General features: G+C 47.1%; 1 protein-coding gene across 7 annotated transcripts in view; it reads right to left on the bottom strand.

Annotated features, from left to right (window-relative positions):
- SOX6 (SRY-box transcription factor 6) overlaps nucleotides 1-24,315 on the bottom strand; it is a 461,372-nt gene that overhangs the window by 285,405 nt on the left and 151,652 nt on the right. For all 7 annotated transcript variants that reach the window (XM_066583692.1, XM_066583696.1, XM_066583695.1 and 4 more), the window contains exon 4: nucleotides 11,168-11,411. In XM_066583692.1, the coding sequence (XP_066439789.1) occupies nucleotides 11,168-11,411 (244 nt within the window). The remainder of the gene's footprint in view (nucleotides 1-11,167; nucleotides 11,412-24,315) is intronic.

The following is a 24,315-nucleotide window of genomic DNA, read 5'->3' as shown; positions in this document are numbered from 1 at the left end:
TCCAGTGATGGAGATACATCAGTAGATACAACATGTCCATCCAGTGATGGAGATACATCAGTAGATACAACGTGTCCATCCAGTGACGGGGATACATCAGTAGATACAACATGTCCATCCAGTGATGGAGATACATCAGTAGATACAACGTGTCCATCCAGTGATGGAGATACATCAGTAGATACAACATGTCCATCCAGTGATGGGGATACATCAGTAGATACAACATGTCCATCCAGTGATGGGGATACATCAGTAGATACAACATGTCCATCCAGTGACGGGGATACATCAGTAGATACAACATGTCCATCCAGTGATGGGGATACATCAGTAGATACAACATGTCCATCCAGTGATGGGGATATGTCAGTATCCAGACACTTGGCTCTTTCAGTATTAGAAGGAGGAAGGTGCCGGACGGAAGAAGATGAGGCAAGAAGAGCTGGAGTTCAGGAAATTACCTGAATTGCATTTTGAATACCTCTGCAACTTGCTAAGTTTTATCTAGGTAGGACTGCAGCGGCCCCCTATGTGATGTAAGCACAGAGCAGATGTTCTTCATTGGATCTTACATAACAAGAAGAGCGCCCCCCAGCTATGTAGTGAGGAACCTGAATGCAGGGCAGTGCACTTACCTGCTAGCTGCTTAGCTCTCTTCATCCTGGAAGAGTTCGGCAATGTTGGTGATAACTGAGCACTGCGGCCCGGATGTAACACACGGCGGGATCTGCTGACGAGGTCATTCAACTTCTATTTCCTACTGGTTACTCCATATAGGTGTACGGTTGGGAGCGAATACACCGGGTCCTGGGAGGCGAGCAATCCTCCGTATCAGCAGGCGGTCATGAGCAGATGCTAGTGCCATAGGGGGTGACCGCGGTGGGGTATGCCCATTTCATACACGTACCCACAAAAACCAAAGGCAAGAGTAACATCCTGAGAAGGTTCCCTGCGTGCCGTCACTGGAAGGACACGAATATGCAAGCGATGCGTCCCAAGAAATGCGCAAAAAACCAGAAATCTGCAAATAAACTAAATGTCAACCCATCAGGAAGACAGGCCAGGACAGAGAAAGACCACAAGTCTTCTTCTACGTGTCTAATAACTGAAAGGGGTGCAGGAAATATACACACCGCTACGCTGAACGCCACTGCGAAAATACACACACCACTACACTGATCACTGCGAAAATATACACACCCCTACAGTGATCACTGCGAAAATATACACACCGCTACACTGATCACTGCGAAAATACACACACCGCTACACTGAACGCCACTGCGAAAATACACACACCACTACACTGATCACTGCGAAAATATACACACCCCTACAGTGATCACTGCGAAAATATACACACCGCTACACTGATCACTGCGAAAATACACACACCGCTACACTGAACGCCACTGCGAAAATACACACACCACTACACTGATCACTGCGAAAATATACACACCCCTACAGTGATCACTGCGAAAATATACACACCGCTACACTGAACACTACTGCGAAAATATACACACAGCTACACTGATCACTGCGAAAATATACACACCGCTACACTGATCACTGCGAAAATATATACACCGCTACACTGATCACTGCGAAAATACACACACCGCTACACTGATCACTGCGAAAATACACACACCGCTACACTGATCACTGCGAAAATATACACACCGCTACACTGATCACTGCGAAAATATACACACCGCTACACTGATCACTGCGAAAATATACACACAGCTACACTGATCACTGCGAAAATATACACACAGCTACACTGAACATCACTGCGAAAATACACACACCACTACACTGATCACTGCGAAAATATACACACTGCTACACTGATCACTGCGAAAATATACACACTGCTACACTGATCACTGCGAAAATATACACACCGCTACACTGATCACTGCGAAAATATACACACTGCTACACTGATCACTGCGAAAATATACACACCCCTACAGTGATCACTGCGAAAATATACACACCGCTACACTGATCACTGCGAAAATATACACACCGCTACACTGATCACCACTGCGAAAATATACACACCGCTACACCGAACGCGACTGCGAAAATATACACACCGCTACACTGATCACTGCGAAAATATACACACCGCTACACTGATCACTGCGAAAATATACACACCGCTACACTGAACGCGACTGCGAAAATATACACACCACTACACTGATCACTGCGAAAATATACACACCGCTACACCGAACGCGACTGCGAAAATATACACACCCCTACAGTGATCACAGCGAAAATATACACACCGCTACACTGATCACTGCGAAAATATACACACCGCAACACTGAACGCGACTGCGAAAATATACACACCGCTACACTGATCACTGCGAAAATATACACACCGCTACACTGATCACTGCGAAAATATACACACCACTACACTGATCACTGCGAAAATATACACACCGCTACACCGAACGCGACTGCGAAAATATACACACCCCTACAGTGATCACAGCGAAAATATACACACCGCTACACTGATCACTGCGAAAATATACACACCGCTACACCGAACGCGACTGCGAAAATATACACACCGCTACACTGATCACTGCGAAAATATACACACCGCTACACTGATCACTGCGAAAATATACACACCGCTACACTGAACGCGACTGCGAAAATATACACACCACTACACTGATCACTGCGAAAATATACACACCGCTACACCGAACGCGACTGCGAAAATATACACACCCCTACAGTGATCACAGCGAAAATATACACACCGCTACACTGATCACTGCGAAAATATACACACCGCTACACTGATCACTGCGAAAATATACACACCGCTACACTGAACGCGACTGCGAAAATATACACACCGCTACACTGATCACTGCGAAAATATACACACCGCTACACTGATCACTGCGAAAATATACACACCACTACACTGATCACTGCGAAAATATACACACCGCTACACCGAACGCGACTGCGAAAATATACACACCCCTACAGTGATCACAGCGAAAATATACACACCGCTACACTGATCACTGCGAAAATATACACACCCCTACAGTGATCACTGCGAAAATATACACACCGCTACACTGATCACTGCGAAAATATACACACCGCTACACTGATCACTGCGAAAATATACACACCGCTACACTGATCACTGCGAAAATATACACACCGCTACACTGAACGCCACTGCGAAAATATATACACCGCTACACTGATCACTGCGAAAATATACACACCGCTACACTGATCACTGCGAAAATATACACACCGCTACACTGATCACTGCGAAAATATACACACCGCTACACTGAACGCCACTGCGAAAATATACACACCGCTACACTGAACGCCACTGCGAAAATATACACACCGCTACACTGAACGCCACTGCGAAAATATACACACCGCTACACTGAACGCCACTGCGAAAATATACACACCGCTACACTGAACGCCACTGCGAAAATACACACACCGCTACACTGATCACTGCGAAAATATACACACCGCTACACTGATCACTGCGAAAATATACACACCCCTACAGTGATCACTGCGAAAATATATACACCGCTACACTGAACGCCACTGCGAAAATACACACACCGCTACACTGATCACTGCGAAAATATACACACCGCTACACTGATCACTGCGAAAATATACACACCCCTACAGTGATCACTGCGAAAATATACACACCGCTACACTGATCACTGCGAAAATATACACACCGCTACACTGAACACTACTGCGAAAATATACACACCGCTACACTGAACGCCACTGCGAAAATACACACACCGCTACACTGATCACTGCGAAAATATACACACCACTACACTGAACGCTACTGCGAAAATATACACACCGCTACACTGATCACTGCGAAAATATACACACCGCTACACTGATCACTGCGAAAATATACAGAACGCTACACTGATCACTGCGAAAATATACACACCCCTACAGTGATCACTGCGAAAATATATACACCGCTACACTGAACGCCACTGCGAAAATATACACACCGCTACACTGAACGCCACTGCGAAAGAATATATACCGCTACACTGAACGCCACTGCGAAAATATACACACCACTACACTGATCACTGTGAAAATATACACACCGCTACACTGATCACTGTGAAAATATACACACCGCTACACTGATCACTGCGAAAATATACACACCGCTACACTGATCACTGCGAAAATATACACACCGCTACACTGATCACTGCGAAAATATACACACCGCTACACTGATCACTGCAAAAATATATACACCGCTACACTGAACGCTACTGCGAAAATATATACACCGCTACACTGAACGCTACTGCGAAAATATACACACCGCTACACTGAACGCCACTGCGAAAATATACACACCGCTGCCGTGAACGCTACTGCGAAAACATACACACCGCTACACTGAACGCTACTGCGAAAATATACACACCGCTACACTGATCACTGCGAAAATATACAGACCGCTACACTGAACGCCACTGCGAAAATATACACACCACTACACTGAACGCTACTGCGAAAAAATATACACACCGCTACACTGATCACTGCGAAAATATACACACCGCTACACTGAACGCCACTGCGAAATATACACACCGCTACACTAATCCCTGCGAAAATATACACACCGCTACACTGATCATTGGGAAAATATACACACCGCTACACTGATCACTGCGAAAATATACACACCGCTACACTGAACACTGCGAAAATATATACACCGCTACACTGATCACTGCGAAAATATACACACCGCTACACTGAACACCACTGCGAAAATATACACACCCCTACAGTGATCACTGCGAAAATATACACACCGCTACACTGATCACTGCGAAAATATACACACCGCTACACTGAACGCTACTGCGAAAATATACACACCACTACACTGAACGCCACTGCGAAAATATACACACCGCTACACTGATCACTGAGAAAATATACACACCGCTACACTGATCACTGCGAAAATATACAGACCGCTACACTGACCGCCACTGCAAAAATATACACAGTGCTACACTGATCACTGCGAAAATATACACACCGCTACACTGATCGCCACTGCGAAAATATACACACCGCTACACTGATCACTGCGAAAATATACACACCGCTACACTGAACACTGCGAAAATATACACACCGCTACACTGAACACTGCGAAAATATACACACCGCTACACTGATCACTGCGAAAATATACACACCGCTACACTGATCACTGCGAAAATAAACACACCGCTACACTGAACGCCACTGCGAAAATATACACACCGCTACACTGATCACTGCGAAAATATACACACCGCTACACTGAACGCCACTGCGAAAATATACACACCGCTACACTGATCACTGCGAAAATATACACACCGCTACACTGAACGCCACTGCGAAAATATACACACCGCTACACTGATCACTGCGAAAATATACACACCACTACACTGATCGCCACTGCGAAAATATACACACCGCTACACTGATCGCCACTGCGAAAATATACACACCGCTACACTGATCGCCACTGCGAAAATACACACACCGCTACACTGATCACTGCGAAAATATACACAACGCTACACTGATCACTGCGAAAATATACACACCGCTACACTGAACGCCACTGCGAAAATATACACACCGCTACACTGAACGCCTCTGCGAAAATATACACACCGCTACACTGATCACTGTGAAAATATACACACCGCTACACTGATCACTGCGAAAATATACACACCTCTACACTGAACGCCACTGCGAAAATATACACACTGCTACACTGATCACTGCGAAAATATACACACTGCTACACTGAACGTCACTGCGAAAATATACACACCGCTACACTGATCCCTGCGAAAATATACACACCGCTACACTGATCACTGCGAAAATATACACACTGCTACACTGATCACTGCGAAAATATACACACCGCTACACTGATCACTGCGAAAATATACACACCGCTACACTGATCACTGCGAAAATATACACACCGCTACACTGATCACTGCGAAAATATACACACCGCTACACTGATCACTGCGAAAATATATACACCGCTACACTGAACGCTACTGCGAAAATATACACACCGCTACACTGAACGCCACTGCGAAAATATACACACCGCTGCACTGAACGCTACTGCGAAAATATACACACCGCTACACTGAACGCTACTGCGAAAATATACACACCGCTACACTGATCACTGCGAAAATATACACACCGCTACACTGATCACTGCGAAAATATACACACCGCTACACTGATCACTGCGAAAATATACACACCGCTACACTGAACGCTACTGCGAAAATATACACACCACTACACTGAACGCTACAGCGAAAAAATATACACACCGCTACACTGATCACTGCGAAAATATACACACCGCTACACTGAACGCCACTGCGAAATATACACACCGCTACACTGATCGCCACTGCGAAAATATACACACCGCTACACTGATCGCCACTGCGAAAATATACACACCGCTACACTGATCACTGCGAAAATATACATTCCAAGTAGCATCTCCCTTTTCAGTGACTTCGCCCTCATCACGTGTCCAAAGTCTGACCGTCTCCGGTGATCCAGGGACCCCCTCTGGCTCGATACGGTCCACGACAGCTTTGGTGACCCTCACTATCCAGGAGATTCTAGAAGTTTTCTCCAACAACGCAGCTCGAAAGTGTCAATTTTTCTTCCGGTCTCCTCGGTGTCCTCGTCTCACCGCCATACGTTGGAATCAGGAAGAGGATGGCTGTGATTAACCTCCATTTGATGGTGCCTGAGACATCCTTGCACTTCAATATTTTGTTCATGCCCCCCATGGGCATGCGCCCCACTGCCAATCATCTCTTTATGGCCGCTTGCAGACGGGCGGGCCGGATCCGGCGGCGAGGTTTCTCGCCGCGGGACCTGACCCCAGCGCCTGCAGGGAGGAGCGCGTACTTACCCGCGCCCGGTGGCCCCGGCTCTTTCATGTGCCGGCTGCCAGGCAGCCGGCGCATGCACAGACCGGAGCCGGCGGCCGGGTAAGTGACGTTTCTGTGCGAGGCTCTGCAAGCCCTGCACAGAAATAGGACATGCCGTGGTTTGTTTGCCGCGCGAAATTTCGCGCGGCCAAACTGCGGCTGTCTGCATAGGAGTGCGTATTGTAATGCACTCCTATGCAGGCTTTCCGTGGCGGAAATCCCTCGGGATTTCCACCCGTTTGCAGGCGGCCTATCTCACATGTCGAGCTGCCAGTATTCTCGATGAGGGACCCAAAGAATACAAAATTATTAACCCCTTGGATTTCTGGTTGTTGACTTCTATGAAGACGTCCTTGTTGTTATAAAGTGGAGTAAACCTTTAGAAGAGTGCTGGAGGCCAATGCACAAAAAAAAAAAATACACAAATTCAGCTGATGACTTGTCACAAAGTTACCCTTCCCTTTATACAGGGGTGGAGTTTTTCTCACATTAGATGGGACGCCGGCCCTTTAACTGCTGAACATTCTGTAGCGGAGCCTAACATCAGTGTATACAATGTATCTCTGACATCTGGAGATGGGCGGCACGAGGACCACTTTGATTATCAGCTTCTCGTATATTTTCTGCCATGAGTTATGCGCCAGGTCTTGGCGGTCACATAATTACCACGCGGCTCCGCCACAGTCTGGCCACTCCCTTTTGATCACTATTAAAGAGACCAATAGCACTGTAGAAATGTGGCGCACTTTTAGAAATGGATAGATGGTCCATGAATTTCAAAAGCGTTGCGTTGTCATAATTGTTCTCATCACTGAATAAGACACCTGGGAACGTGAAGGGAATAACATGCCAAGACCCAAAGAAGTGCGCATTGTTGTGGTAACGGTCTCCAACGCTGACATCATTAATCAGCGCTCTTGTCAATGTCTCTTCCTCATTACTGTCTATTCACATCAATGCTGCCTGCTAAAATACGGATCCAGTAAATAGCGCCATCCGGTATTGTTACAGTGAACGGTGAAGACGCCGCGCAGGGGGCGGCGGGGTCATGTGACTGCAGCCCTTCAGGACAACATAGTTGGAGATGGATACAATACAGCAACATGGAGGTCACGCCTTCAGTCCTGTGACGCACAAATAAATACGTGTAACACTGCTCTTATAAGGCGCCGCTTCTCAGGTCCGGCACAATGTCCTCAGGGTCTATTCACACACGGTGGTCCTGGCGCGGGTCTTGCTGCACACCTACCACATATGGGTGCAGGCTTGGACTTTTAATTAGCCTCGCCTGCACCACCCGGGAAATCGTGGCAACCAGCCGCAATACTGTACACAGTTCTCGCAACATAGTTATTGGCCATGCGGCAAAACCTCAATTCAACCGCACCATGTGAAAAGACCAAATGAGCTGCTGTCTCCCAGAGTGAACAGTAGCCGAACGCCGAGTCCCTGGTGACTTCTGTGTAACATTCTATCTATCTATGTCATATATATCTATCTATTCATCCATCTATCTATGTCATATCTATCTATCTATGTCATATCTATCTATATCATATCAATCTATCTATCCATCTATCTATATCATATCAATCTATCTATCCATCTATCTATGTCATATATATCTATCTCATATCTATCTATCTATCTCATATCTATCTATCTATCTCATATCTATCTATCTATCTCATATCTATCTATCTATCTCATATCTATCTATCTATCTCATATCTATCTATCTATCTCATATCTATCTATCTCATATCTATCTATCTATCTCATATCTATCTATCTCATATCTATCTATCTCATATCTATCTATCTCATATCTATCTATCTCATATCTATCTATCTCATATCTATCTATCTCATATCTATCTATCTATCTCTCTCATATCTATCTATCTATCTCCTATCTATCTATCTCATATCTATCTATCTCATATCTATCTATCTATCTCCTATCTATCTCATATCTATCTATCTATCTCATATCTATCTATCTCACATCTATCTATCTATCTATCTATGTCATATCTATCTATCTATCTATCTATCTATCTATCTCATATCTATCTATCTATCTCACATCTATCTATCTATCTATGTCATATCTATCTATCTATGTATGTCATATCTATCTATCTATGTATGTCATATCTATCTATCTATCTTATATCTATCTATGTCATATCTATCTATCTCATATCTATCTATCTATCTATCTCATATCTATCTCATATCTATCTCATATCTATCTATCTCATATCTATCTATCTATTTATCTATCTCATATCTATCTATCTATCTCATATCTATCTATTTATCTATCTATCTCATATCTATCTATCTCATATCTATCTATCTATCTCATATCTATCTATCTCATATCTATCTATCTCATATCTATCTCATATCTCTCTATCTATCTCATATCTATCTATCTCCTATCTACCAATCTATCCATCTATCTATCTACCTACCTACCAATCTATCCATCTATCAATCTACCTACCTACCTAACTACCTACCTACCTACCTATCTCCTATCTATCTATCTCTCTCCTATCCATCTATCTCTCTCCTATCCATCTATCTCTCTCCTATCCATCTATCTCTCTCCTATCCATCTATCTCCTATCCATCTATCTATCTCCTATCCATCTATCTATCTATCTATCTATCTATCTCCTATCTATCTCCTATCTATCTATCTCCTATCTATCCATCTATCTATCTCCTATCCATCTATCTCATATCTATCTAATATCTATCTACCTATCTATCTCCTATCCATCCATCTATCTCATATTTATCGAATATCTATGTAGCTCATATCTATCTATCTCATATCTAATATCTATCTATCCATCTCATAGCTATCTATCTCATAGCTATCTATCTCATACCTATCTATCTCATACCTATCTATCTCATATCTATCTCATATCTATCCATCTCATATCTATCTCATATCTATCCATCTAATATCTATCTATCTCATATCCATCTCATATCTATCCATCTAATATCTATCTATCTAACTCTGTATCTATCTCATATATATCTAATATCTATCTAGCTCATATCTATCTATCTATCTATCTCATATCTTTCTCATATCTATCTCGTATCTATCTCTCTATCTCGTATCTATCTCTCTATCTCCTATCCATCTATCTATCTCATATCCATCCATCCATCTATCTCTGTGCGGAGTGTTCCCTGCAGCAGGTGACACGATGTGATGGGTAATAGTTATTTCGGTAGCCCTTTTGCTGACACTGATAAGCGTCTGGTCGGCTCCGTTGGATACCCCTCTGTATTGTCGTGTAGCGGCTGAGTGATGTCGGAGGCTTTTGTGTTATGTCAAACATGATGTGTAGCTGAGACCTGAGTTTTTAACATTCTGTCCTCGGTGAGCATCATGGTGATTGAGTGATGGACAGGAGGAGGCCGCGTGTACCTTCAATTAATCAGGACTCCATCATGTCATCAATCACCGCTGTCTGAGCGCCAGTGATTAATATCGGTGAAGATGAACTCATCGTATGACCTCACTTTCCAGCGTGTGAATGCTTAACAAGATGGAGCTATTATGATACAGGTGACACCAGCCGGAACTGTGCGATTGCCACATATTACTGTGCCAGGATGGACGGCGACCTCAGCCTCGGCCAGTCACAGGAGTAGTGACAGAGGTCTATACGATCCTGGCTGTAGTTCTAGCACTAAGGTCCCTGTGGAGGGCAGCACTGGACAAGGACTCCATCTCCAGGAGCTGCCACTGCGTACTAGATACAGATTATTTTCCTATAATTAATGTTCTCTGTCACTTTCCTCCTTCTGATCCATGAATAGAATGTCAGAACAACAGTAAAGACTGACACTTCAGCAACATAGTACAACAGAAGGCATGCAATGATGCAAATTCTGCATGCCATTCTGGGTGATGTGCTCTAGGATTAGCAGCAGTTGTCAGAAAGCTCTGGGGCTCAGCGACCGCTATCATGTACAGTAGACAGAAACGCGCAGGGCCTCGTACTCACCATTCTTTGCTGGGAGGACATCATGTTGTCCCAATCAGAGTCGGCCTGCATGTTGCTGACAAGTGACGCCAATTCCTCGGGGTGCGTTTTGCTGTGTAGCAGGGTGTGGAGAGGTAGGTGGCCACCTAAATGCTGCTCGTCCGCATCCTCTTTATCACGGGAAGACAAGTCTCCTCCAGATAACTCCTCCTCCCCATCAGCCTTACAGGTGAACGGAGAGGTGGCAGGTTTGGACGACATCCTTCTGCAAAGTGAGAATATAAGAAGTTTTTAGATCCGACACCTTATACTACAGTGACATCATCTATTACTGCTGACAACCAGCCTGTATATCATGTCTGAGAGGTAGTCACAGCCCCGCCCCCTGCTGATGACGTCACTGATTTATTGACATGAGATCAGACATGAGATCCAACCTTTTATACTACAGTGACATCATCTATTACTGCTGACTACCAGCCTTTATATCATGTCTAAGAGGTAGTCAAACCCCGCCCCCTACTGATGACATCACTGATATAATGACATGTGATCAGACACCTTATACTACAGTGACATCATCTATTACTGCTGACAACCAGCCTGTATATCATGTCTGAGAGGTAGTCACATCCCCACCCGCTGATGACATCACTGGTATAATAAGGTAGTCACAGCTCCGCTCCTACTGATGACATCACTGATATAATAACATGAGATCAGACATGAGATCCAAGCCCTTATACTACAGTGATATCTATTACTCCTGCCAACCTGCCTGTATATCATGTCTGAGAGGTAGTCACAGCCCCACCCCCTGCTGATGTCATCACTAATATAATGAGGTAGTCAGAGCCTCACCCCCTGCTGATGACATCACTGATATAATGACATGAGATCAGACAGGACATCTGACACCCTATATTACAGTGACATCATCTATTGCTGCTGCCAACCTGCCTGTATATCATGTCTGAGAGGTAGTCACAGCTCCCCCCCAGCTGATGACATCACTGATATAACGATGTAGTCACAGCTCCGCCCCCAGCTGATGACATCACTGATATAATGAGGTAGTCAGAGCTACGGCCCTACTGATGACATCACTGATATAATGACATGAGATCAGACATGAGATCCAACCCCTTATACTACAGTGACATCATCTTTTACTGCTGACAACCAGCCTGTATATCATGTCTGAGAGGTAGTCACAGCCGCACCCCCTGGTGGTGACATCACTGATATAATGACATGAGATCAGACATGAGATCCAACCCCTTATACTACAGTGACATCATCTATTACTGCTGACAACCAGCCTGTATATCATGTCTGAGAGGTAGTCACAGCCCCACCCCCTGGTGGTGACATCACTGATATAATGACATGTGATCAGAGATGTGATCTCACACCTAATACTACAGTGACATCATCTATTACTGCTGACAACCAGCCTGTATATCATGGTAATTACATAGGGAGAAAAAATAATACTCTCGTACTAGATCATAAACAATACTATCAGTGTATCTACTAAACTCATTAAGACCAAAAATAAAGCTTTTCTTTTGTCAGTCATCAGCTGTTACTAATACAATAGTGACAGCTGTCACACCAAAGTACTTAAACTATATCTGTCTATCATCTCGAAGATTTTACCTCACAATGATGTATGATTGTCCAGCAATGAACAAAGATTGGACATTTTAGTAATCATGTTTATGGTGAAACCTATGGTTATTTTATGCCTAGACATTAATAATCTTACAGACATGAGACCCAACACCCTACAATACAGTGACACCATTTATAACTAATGATGATAATCTTTATTTATATAGCGCCAACATATTCCACAGCACTTACATTACAGACGACAACGGTTACATGAAGTAATCAATTAATGGAAATAATAGGGGTGCGGGTCCTGCTCCATACTACAGATAATGGGGTGATACAGAAGGTAAAGGGGCTGGAGATGGGCCCGGTATAGGGGGGTAGAGAGTGAGGGATGCTATACACATAGACGTTGGTCAGGCCGTATAGTGGCTGATCCGATGTGACTGCAGGTGGCGGTTGATTACGGCTAGCAGGGATTGCAGTCAATAGGTCAGGGAGCATGTTATCAGGCGGAGTACAGAGGGTTTTTTTTAGGTGATATGGTATGCCTCCCTGAAGAGGTGCGTTTTTAGAGCACGCCTGAAGTTCTGCGAGTCCTGGATTGCTCGGGTAGCCTTTGGTAGCGCGTTCCAGAGGACCGGTGCTGCTCTGGAGAAGTCTTGGAGGCGGGAATGAGAAGTTCAAATTAAAGGGGCACTCAGTCTGATTTCATTAGCAGAGCTGAGAAGAGCGGATTCTTGCGATATTCTTGAGGTGCAGATGACAGGTTCGGGCGAGAGATTGGATGTAGGGCGTAAAGGAGAGATCGGCATCGAATATGACCCCAAGGCAGCAGGCGTGCTGGGAGTTATGGTGCCACACACTGAGATGGAGATGTCAGGATGAGGTCGGTTAGTGGAGGGTGGAAACACAAGCAGGTCAGTTTTAGAAAGGTTTAGTTTTAGGTAGAAAGAGGACATAGTGTTGGACACAGCAGACAGACAGTCGGTGGCATTCTGGAGGACCGGCGCTGTGACATCCCAGGAAGAGGTGTATAACTGGGTATCATCAGCATAGAGGCGGTACTGGAAACCAAAACTCCTGATGGTCTGTCCAATGGGGGCTGTGTAGATGGAGAAGAAGATGGAGCCGAGGACCGAGCCCTGGGGGACCCCAACAGCAAGGGGAGGAGGAGGGGAGGTAGAGCCAGCAAAGGAGACACTGAAGGAGCGGTCGGATAGCAGTGTCCTTTAGACCGATGGAGTGAAGCATACTGAGGAGGAGTTTGTAGTCAACAGTATTGAATGCTGCAGAAAGGTCGAGGAGGATCAGTAGGGAGTAATCGCCCCTCGATTTGGCAGTCAGGAGGTCATTTGACACTTTAGTCAGGACAGTTTCTGTTGAGTGTTGGGAGCGGAAGTCAGACTGTAGGGGGTCTAGGAGAGAGTTCTCTGATAGGTAGCTTACAAGGCGGGAGTAAAGCAGGCATTCTAGTAGTTTGAAGATGAAGGGGAGATTAAAGATGGGTCGGTAGTTGGCAGCATCAGTCAAGTCCAGAGTCGGCTTCTTTAGCAGTGGGGAAATGATGACGTGTTTGAAAGAAGAGGGAAAGATGCCAGAGGTCAGAGAGAGGTTGAATATAGTGGTGAGATGGGAGATGACCACTGGGGAGAGGGAGCGCAGGAGGTGTGAGGGAAAAGGGTCGCTAGCGCAGGTGGTGGGGCGAGCAGAGAAGAGCAGTTTGGAGACTTCTTCCTCTGTCGTTGGTCTGAGTACAGACAGTGAACAGGCGCTGATACAGTGCTGACAAGACTAGGGTCAGGGCTAGTCTGGGATTGGGAAGTTATTTCCTGACGGATGTCATCAATTTTCTTTTTGAAGTAGGCAGCAGCTCTTCAGCACTGAGATCCGCCATCGGGGGCTGCGGTTTTGGGCTGAGAAGGCAGTGGAAAGTGTCAAAGAGTCATTTAGGGTGATAACTGCTGGTAACCTGCTTGTGTATCATGCCTGAGCAGTAGTCACAGCCCCGCCTCCTGCTGATGACATCACTGATATAATGACATGATCAGACATTAAATCCGACATGTTTGAGAGGTAGTCACAGCTCCGCCCCCTGTTTGTGGTCCGGTCTCCAGCATTTGCAGCGGTTCTCTGTGACCTCTTCAGTCTGTAGTAGAGTGTCAGTATAGTGGACATAACTTATCTAGGACATGTCCTGTGACCTCTTCTGACTTTCTCTCCTCCGCTTGCTTTTCATACTTGCGCAGCATTTATAGGATGTTAGGTGCAGACAACTATCAAAGACTTTCAGATCGGCAAACGGCGTCTAATTTCTGTATTTTTTTAGACTCACGTCTTCAATTAATCATAATTTGTTGGTTTGAAAAAAAATCAAACCCTGCGCTCAATAATTTATCTCATTTTCCTGCATGAATCCCCTTCCACATCAATGCGTTTCCCGCTTATACTTATTGTCAGGGGACGGCATAAAAGCGGATTTAGTCTTATTTTATTGATTACAACGGAGCTTTATTTCACAGTCGCTGCATTAATAACAGCGGCCACAAAATAAGAGAAACACGTTAAATTTTAAATCGGCTTCTATGCAGCTTGTTCAAATGTTTTATTTAATGGCTGAAAACTCATTAGTAAAATTACACTTAATAAATTAATACATCTGAAGACGAAGGGCTCCGAGTCTGCCGCAAACAGATTCATCACTGCGAGACGACCCAGAAACAACAGAGCACAGCAAAAGTTTCTAGGAGGACGTCATTGTCAAAGAAACAGAACTTCTATAACTGTTATAAGAAAAATCTGGAGAGCAGTGATGTCACTGCTCTACAATATAACTGATATCTGGAGAGCGGTGATGTCACTGCTCTACAATATAACTGATATCTGGAGAGCGGTGATGTCACTGCTCTACAATATAACTGATATCTGGAGAGCGGTGATGTCACTGCTCTACAATATAACTGATATCTGGAGAGCGGTGATGTCACTGCTCTACAATATAACTGATATGTGGAGAGCAGTGATGTCATTGCTCTACAATATAACTGATAGCTGGAGAGCAGTGATGTCACTGCTCTACAATATAACTGATATCTGGAGAGCGGTGATGTCACTGCTCTACAATATAACTGATATCTGGAGAGCAGTGATGTCACTGCTCTACAATATAACTGATAGCTGGAGAGCGGTGATGTCACTGCTCTACAATATAACTGATAGCTGGAGAGCGGTGATGTCACTGCTGTATAATATAACTGATATCTGGAGAGCGGTGATGTCACTGCTGTATAATATAACTGATAGCTGGATAGCGGTGATGTCACTGCTGTATAATATAACTGATATCTGGAGAGCGGTGATGTCACTGCTCTACAATATAACTGATATCTGGAGAGCGGTGATGTCACTGCTCTACAATATAACTGATATCTGGAGAGCAGTGATGTCACTGCTCTACAATATAACTGATAGCTGGAGAGCGGTGATGTCACTGCTCTACAATATAACTGATAGCTGAAGAGCGGTGATGTCACTGCTCTACAATATAACTGATAGCTGGAGAGCGGTGATGTCACTGCTCTATAGCATAACTGATAGCTGGAGAGTGGTGAGGTCACTGCCCTATAATATAACGGATATCTGGAAAGCAGTGATGTCACTGCTCTATAATATAGCTGATATCTGGAAAGTGGTAATGTCACTGTGCTATAATATAGCTGATATCTGGAGAGCAGTGATGTCACTGCTATACAATATAACTGATAGCTGGAGAGCGGTGATGTCACTGCTCTATAATATAGCTGATATCTGGAGAGCGGTGATGTCACTGCTGTATAATATAACTGATATCTGGAGAGTGGTGATGTCACTGCTGTATAATATAACTGATAGTTGGAGAGCAGTGATGTCATCACTATATCATATAACTGATAGCTGGATAGCGGTGATGTCACTGGTGTATAATATAACTGATATCTGGAGAGCAGTGATGTCACTGCTGTATAATATAACGGATATCTGGAAAGTGGTGATGTCGATGCTCTATAATATAACTGATATCTGGAGAGCAGTGATGTCATCACTATATAATATAACTGATAGCTGGATAGCGGTGATGTCACTGGTGTATAATATAGCTGATATCTGGAGAGCGGTGATATCACTGCTCTATAATATAATTGATATCTGGAGAGCGGTGATGTCACTGCTGTATAATATAACTGCTATCTGGAGAGTGGTGATGTCACTGCTGTATAATATAACTGATAGCTGGAGAGCAGTGATATCACTGCTCTATAATATAATTGATATCTGGAGAGCGGTGATGTCACTGCTGTATAATATAACTGATATCTGGAGAGCGGTGATGTCACTGCTGTATAATATAACGGATATCTGGAAAGTGGTGAGGTCACTGTTGTATATTATAGCTGATATCTGGAGAGCAGTGATGTCACTTTTTTGCATGATGTTTTCACAGATGTCTGTGGCTTCCGATCTACTTCTATTGTACAACATTCAACGTTATGCTACATCACTTCTGACCTCTTTCAGTGAAGGCAACCTGATGGCCTGCATCCGTCTTCAGGGTAGACTATTGAAGAGGTGAGGGGACTGACTGATGACATCACTATTACGTGAATATAGCACAAACTATCCTCATGTAATCTGCATAGATATCTTGGCATTTATGTTCATGAGTACAGAACGCTGCACTCACATCCACTGCAAGAAACGTTTCACAATAGTGGAACCAGTAGAATATTGCTTATAGATTGAGATATGCTGCAGATTACTGCATCACTGACCTCTCAAGAGATCTGCAGAACATTGCTCCGTGAAGCTCCTGTTACTGTGATCTATTCTCCAGATTATTACACCACTGGTTTTGTGTCCAATCACAAGTACACTGCACGGATGAGTCAGGTACTGTACACAATAGCCTGCACTGACAGGTCAGAAACACAAGTATATAACACTCACAGATCAGTAACACAATGCACTTCAATCACCGATTAGGAACCTTAAGTACACTGAGCTGATGAGTCAGGAGCACACAACACGAGAACCGACAAGTCAGAAACACAAGTACACCACAAAAACAATTTAGGAACACAAGTACGCTGCACCCATAAGTGAGGAAGACAAGTACGCTGCACCGATGAGTCAGGAACACAAGTACACTGCACTGATGAGTCAGGAACACAAGTACACTGCACCGATGAGTCAGGAACACAAGTACACTGCACCGATGAGTGAGGAACACAAGTACACTGCACCGATGAGTCAGGAACACAAGTACACTGCACCGATGAGTCAGGAACACAAGTACACTGCACCGATGAGTGAGGAACACAAGTACACTGCACCGATGAGTCAGGAACACAAGTACACTGCACCGATGAGTGAGGAACACAAGTACACTGCACTGATGAGTCAGGAACACAAGTACGGTGCACCGATGAGTGAGGAACACAAGTACACTGCACCGATGAGTGAGGAACACAAGTACACTGCACCGATGAGTGAGGAACACAAGTACACTGCACTGATGAGTCAGGTAACACAAGTACACTGCACTGATGAGTCAGGAACACAAGTACGCTGCACCGATGAGTCAGGAACACAAGTACGCTGAACCGATGAGTCAGGAACACAAGTACGCTGCACCGATGAGTGAGGAAGACAAGTACACTGCACTGATGAGTCAGGAACACAAGTACGCTGCACCCATAAGTGAGGAAGACAAGTACGCTGCACCGATGAGTCAGGAACACAAGTACACTGCACCGATGAGTCAGGAACACAAGTACACTGCACCGATGAGTGAGGAACACAAGTACACTGCACTGATGAGTGAGGAAGACAAGTACACTGCACTGATGAGTCAGGAACACACAACACGAGAACCGACAAGTCAGAAACACAAGTACACCACAAAAACAATTTAGGAACACAAGTACGCTGCACCCATAACTGAGGAAGACAAGTACGCTGCACCGATGAGTCAGGAACACAAGTACACTGCACCGATGAGTCAGGAACACAAGTACACTGCACCGATGAGTCAGGAACACAAGTACACTGCACCGATGAGTCAGGAACACAAGTACACTGCACCGATGAGTCAGGAACACAAGTACGCTGCACGATGAGTCAGGAACACAAGTACGCTGCACCGATGAGTCAGGAACACAAGTACGCTGCACCGATGAGTGAGGAAGACAAGTACACTGCACTGATGAGTCAGGAACACAAGTACGCTGCACCAATGAGTGAGGAACACAAGTACACTGCACCCATAAGTGAGGAAGACAAGTACGCTGCACCGATGAGTCAGGAACACAAGTACACTGCACCGATGAGTCAGGAACACAAGTACACTGCACCGATGAGTCAGGAACACAAGTACACTGCACCGATGAGTGAGGAACACAAGTACACTGCACCGATGAGTGAGGAAGACAAGTACACTGCACTGATGAGTCAGGAACACAAGTACGCTGCACCGATGAGTCAGGAACACAAGTACGATGCACCGATGAGTCAGGAACACAAGTACACTGCACTGATGAGTCAGGAACACAAGCACGCTGCACCGATGAGTGAGGAACACAAGTACACTGCACTGATGTGTGAGGAACACAAGTACACTGCACCGATGAGTCAGGAACACAAGTACGCTGCACCGATGAGTCAGGAACACAAGTACGCTGCACCGATGAGTCAGGAACACAAGTACGCTGCACCGATGAGTCAGGAACACAAGTACGCTGCACTGATGTGTGAGGAACACAAGTACACTGCACCGATGAGTCAGGAACACAAGTACGCTGCACCGATGAGTCAGGAACACAAGTACGCTGCACGATGAGTCAGGAACACAAGTACGCTGCACCGATGAGTCAGGAACACAAGTACGCTGCACCGATGAGTGAGGAAGACAAGTACACTGCACTGATGAGTCAGGAACACAAGTACGCTGCACCAATGAGTGAGGAACACAAGTACACTGCACCCATAAGTGAGGAAGACAAGTACGCTGCACCGATGAGTCAGGAACACAAGTACACTGCACCGATGAGTCAGGAACACAAGTACACTGCACCGATGAGTGAGGAACACAAGTACACTGCACCGATGAGTGAGGAAGACAAGTACACTGCACTGATGAGTCAGGAACACAAGTACGCTGCACCGATGAGTCAGGAACACAAGTACGATGCACCGATGAGTCAGGAACACAAGTACACTGCACTGATGAGTCAGGAACACAAGCACGCTGCACCGATGAGTGAGGAACACAAGTACACTGCACTGATGTGTGAGGAACACAAGTACACTGCACCGATGAGTCAGGAACACAAGTACGCTGCACCGATGAGTCAGGAACACAAGTACGCTGCACCGATGAGTCAGGAACACAAGTACGCTGCACCGATGAGTCAGGAACACAAGTACGCTGCACCGATGAGTCAGGAACACAAGTACGCTGCACCGATGAGTCAGGAACACAAGTACGCTGCACCGATGAGTCAGGAACACAAGTACGCTGAACCGATGAGTCAGGAACACAAGTACGCTGAACCGATGAGTCAGGAACACAAGTACACTGCACTGATGAGTCAGGAACACAAGTACGCTGCACCGATGAGTCAGGAACACAAGTACGCTGCACCGATGAGTCAGGAACACAAGTACACTGCACCGATGAGTCAGGAACACAAGTACACTGCACCGATGAGTCAGGAACACAGGTACACTGCAATGAAGAGTCAGGAATATATACAGACACCAGGAATCACTTCTACTGATGAGACTGGTTCCTGTTTTGTACCGCAGAACAGTCTATAAATGGGACATACTTGCTGCAGGAAGTCGTTCTGAGAGTTTTCACTTTTAATGGGATGTGATAAAACGTATCCAACAGAAACTTTAAAACCTGTCAAGAGAAATGAAAGCAGCTGCGCAGCAGAACAATCCCGAACGGAATATCTGGAATTCATGTGCTACGCTCACTGGCAGCTGTTCAACAATGATATCTAGGAATTCCCTGCCGTATATCTCAATCCATCCAGAATATGGAGAACATGCAGCTCCGATCTGTCATCCCGACTGAGTGAAGTGTAGACAATGTGTGGCTGCCGCAGCCTGCAGGTGTCCTCTCTGCTGCAGCTGCAGCTACTGCACATCCCCTGGGATCTCTACCTCTGCTCCTACACATGATAGTTCTTCCTGGCAGAGCCCTGCGGCCTCCTATCAGCCAGCATCTTCTGCTTCCATATCACTAGTATTATCTGTCCACACAGGCTGTTATGAGAGAAGGGGGAAGCTCCTGCTTTCTTCCATACACAGCGCTATTGTGCTTCATGGCTGTGCTTGGTATTGCAGCTTGTTGGGAACGAAACAAACATTTTTCTGACAAAACAAAGTTGTATCCCATGGAAATTGTGTGTCTTGTTGGTCATATTATGTATCTGCTCCTCATGTAATGTTCTGCCCGCTACAACTAGATGAGAGCTGACCCATGGAGCAGATTATCAGAGCTGAGTCCTGGTAGCTGATGTTCAAAGTGTCGACAGAGAGGCTGACTGTCAGCATATCCACCCATCTCTCCCTCCACTTCAGGTATCCAGTTAAGGTGGAGGATACAGGGCAAAGAGTATCCCATAACCAGGTGAATAGCAATCGCTTTGCACCTCTTAGGGTGACTACCGACTACAGTTTTTTTTCACTGCGAAATTCGCAGCGTTTTTTTGGGACTTGTAATGTTAAAATCGCGATTGTGCAAAATCACGATTTCGCGGTAAATTACAAGTCCCATAGACCCCTGCAGAAAAAAAGGGCAGCGAATTACACAGAAAAAAAAACTTCTACTGAGAAAAACTGCACCATGAGGGTAAACAGCAGAAGTATGGCTTATTTCCAGCAGAGCCGAGGAGTCAGACAGGGCTGTAGCCAAAGCCCAACACCTACAACAATGAGCTGGCCATACCCTCCTCTGCACCAGGTCTCCACCACACCCATGGAGTCCTCCTCTGCACCAGGTCTTCCCCTCCACCACAGCCCTGGAGTCCTCCTCTGCACCAGGTCTCCCCCTCCACCACAGCCCTGGGGTACTCCTCTGCACCAGGTCTCCCCCTCCACCACAGCCCTGGAGTCCTCCTCTGCACCAGGTCTCCCCCTCCACCACAGCCCTGGAGTCCTCCTCTGCACCAGGTCTCCCCCTCCACCACAGCCCTGGAGTCCTCCTCTGCACCAGGTCTCCCCCTCCACCACAGCCCTGGAGTCCTCCTCTGCACCAGGTCTCCCCCTCCACCACAGCCCTGGAGTCCTACTCTGCACCAGGTCTCCCCCTCCACCACAGCCCTGGAGTCCTCCTCTGCACCAGGTCTCCCCCTCCACCACAGCCCTGGAGTCCTCCTCTGCACCAGGTCTCCCCCTCCACCACAGCCCTGGAGTCCTCCTCTGCACCAGGTCTCCCCCTCCACAACAGCCCTGGAGTCCTCTTCTACACCAGGTTTCCCCCTCCACCACAGCCCTGGAGTCCTCCTCTGCACCAGGTTTCCCCCTCCCCCACAGCCCTGGAGTCCTCCTCTGCACCAGGTCTCCCCCTCCACCACAGCCCTGGAGTCCTCCTCTGCACCAGGTCTCCCCCTCCGCAACAGCCCTGGAGTCCTCCTCTGCACCAGGTCTCCCCCTCAGCCTTGGAGTCCTCCTCTGCACCAGGTCTCCCCTCCACCACAGCCCTGGAGTCCTCCTCTGTGCCAGGTCTCACCCTCCACCACAGCCCAGGAGTCCTCCTCTGCACCAGGTCTCGCCCTCCACCACAGCCCCGGAGTCCTCCTCTGCACCAGGTCTCCCCCTCCGCAACAGCCCTAGAGTCCTCTTCTACACCAGGTCTCCTCCACCACAGCCCTGGAGTCCTCCTCTGCACCAGGTCTCCCCCTCCGCAACAGCCCTGGAGTCCTCTTCTACACCAGGTCTCCCCCTCCGCCAAAGCCCTGGAGTCCTCCTCTGCACCAGGTCTCCCCCTCCACCGCAGCCCAGGAGTCCTCTTCTACACCAGGTCTCCTCCACCACAGCCCTGGAGTCCTCCTCTGCACCAGGTCTCCCCCTCCGCAACAGCCCTAGAGTCCTCTTCTACACCAGGTCTCCTCAACCACAGCCATGGAGTCCTCCTCTGCACCAGGTCTCCCCCTCCACCGCAGCCCTGGAGTCCTCTTCTACACCAGGTATCCTCCTCCACCACAGCCCTGGAGTCCTCCTCTGCACCAGGTCTCCCCCTCCGCAACAGCCCTGGAGTCCTCCTCTGCACCAGGTCTCCCCCTCCACCACAGCCCTGGAGTCCTCTTCTACACCAGGTCTCCCCCTCCGCCACAGCCCTGGAGTCCTCCTCTGCACCAGGTCTCCCCCTCCGCAACAGCCCTGGAGTCCTCCTCTGCACCAGGTCTCCCCCTCCACCACAGCCCTGGAGTCCTCTTCTACACCAGGTATCCTCCTCCGCAACAGCCCTGGAGTCCTCCTCTGCACCAGGTCTCCCCCTCCGCAACAGCCCTAGAGTCCTCCTCTACACCAGGTCTCCCCCTCCGCCACAGCCCTGGAGTCCTCCTCTGCACCAGGTCTCCCCCTCCACCACAGCCCAGGAGTCCTCTTCTACACCAGGTCTCCTCCACCACAGCCCTGGAGTCCTCCTCTACACCAGGTCTCCTCCACCACAGCCCTGGAGTCCTCCTCTGCACCAGGTCTCCCCCTCCACCACAGCCCTGGAGTCCTCTTCTACACAAGGTCTCCTCCACCACAGCCCTGGAGTCCTCCTCTGCACCAGGTCTCCCCCTCCCCCTCCACCACAGCCCTGGAGTCCTCTTCTACACCAGGTCTCCTCCACTACAGCCCTGGAGTCCTCCTCTGTACCAGGTCTCCACCTCCACCACACCCATGGAGTCCTCCTCTGTACCAGGTCTTCACCTCCACCACAGCACTGGAGTCCTCCTCTGCACCAGGCCCCGCCCTCCACCACACCCATAGAGTCCTCCTCTGCACCAGGTGTCCCTCTCCACCACAGCCCTGGAGTCCTCCTCTGCACCAGGTCTCCCCCTCCACCACATCCCCGGAGTCCTCCTCTGCACCAGGTCTCCCCCTCCACCACAGCCCCGGAGTCCTCCTCTGCACCAGGTCTCCCCCTCCACCACAGCCCCGGAGTCCTCTTCTACACCAGGTTTCCTACACCACAGCCCTGGAGTCCTCCTCTGCACCAGGTCTCCTGCACCACAGCCCTGGAGTCCTCCTCTGCAGCATGTCTCCCCCACCACAGCCCTGGAGTCCTCCTTTGCAGCATGTCTCCCCCACCACAGCCCTAGAGTCCTCCTCTGCACCAGGTCTCCCCCTCCGCCAAAGCCCTGGAGTCCTCCGCTGCACCAGGTCTCCCCCTCCGCCAAAGCCCTGGAGTCCTCTTCTACACCAGGTCTCCTCCACCACAGCCCCGGAGTCGTCCTCTGCACCAGGTCTCCCCCTCAACCACAGCCCTGGAGTCCTCTTCTACACCAGGT

The sequence above is a fragment of the Eleutherodactylus coqui genome, chromosome 11 (assembly GCF_035609145.1).
Source record: "Eleutherodactylus coqui strain aEleCoq1 chromosome 11, aEleCoq1.hap1, whole genome shotgun sequence".
In the NCBI taxonomy this organism is placed as follows: Eukaryota; Metazoa; Chordata; class Amphibia; order Anura; family Eleutherodactylidae; genus Eleutherodactylus; species Eleutherodactylus coqui.
Note: the sequence above shows the minus strand (reverse complement) of the source record. Positions and strands in the feature narration are given on the sequence as shown.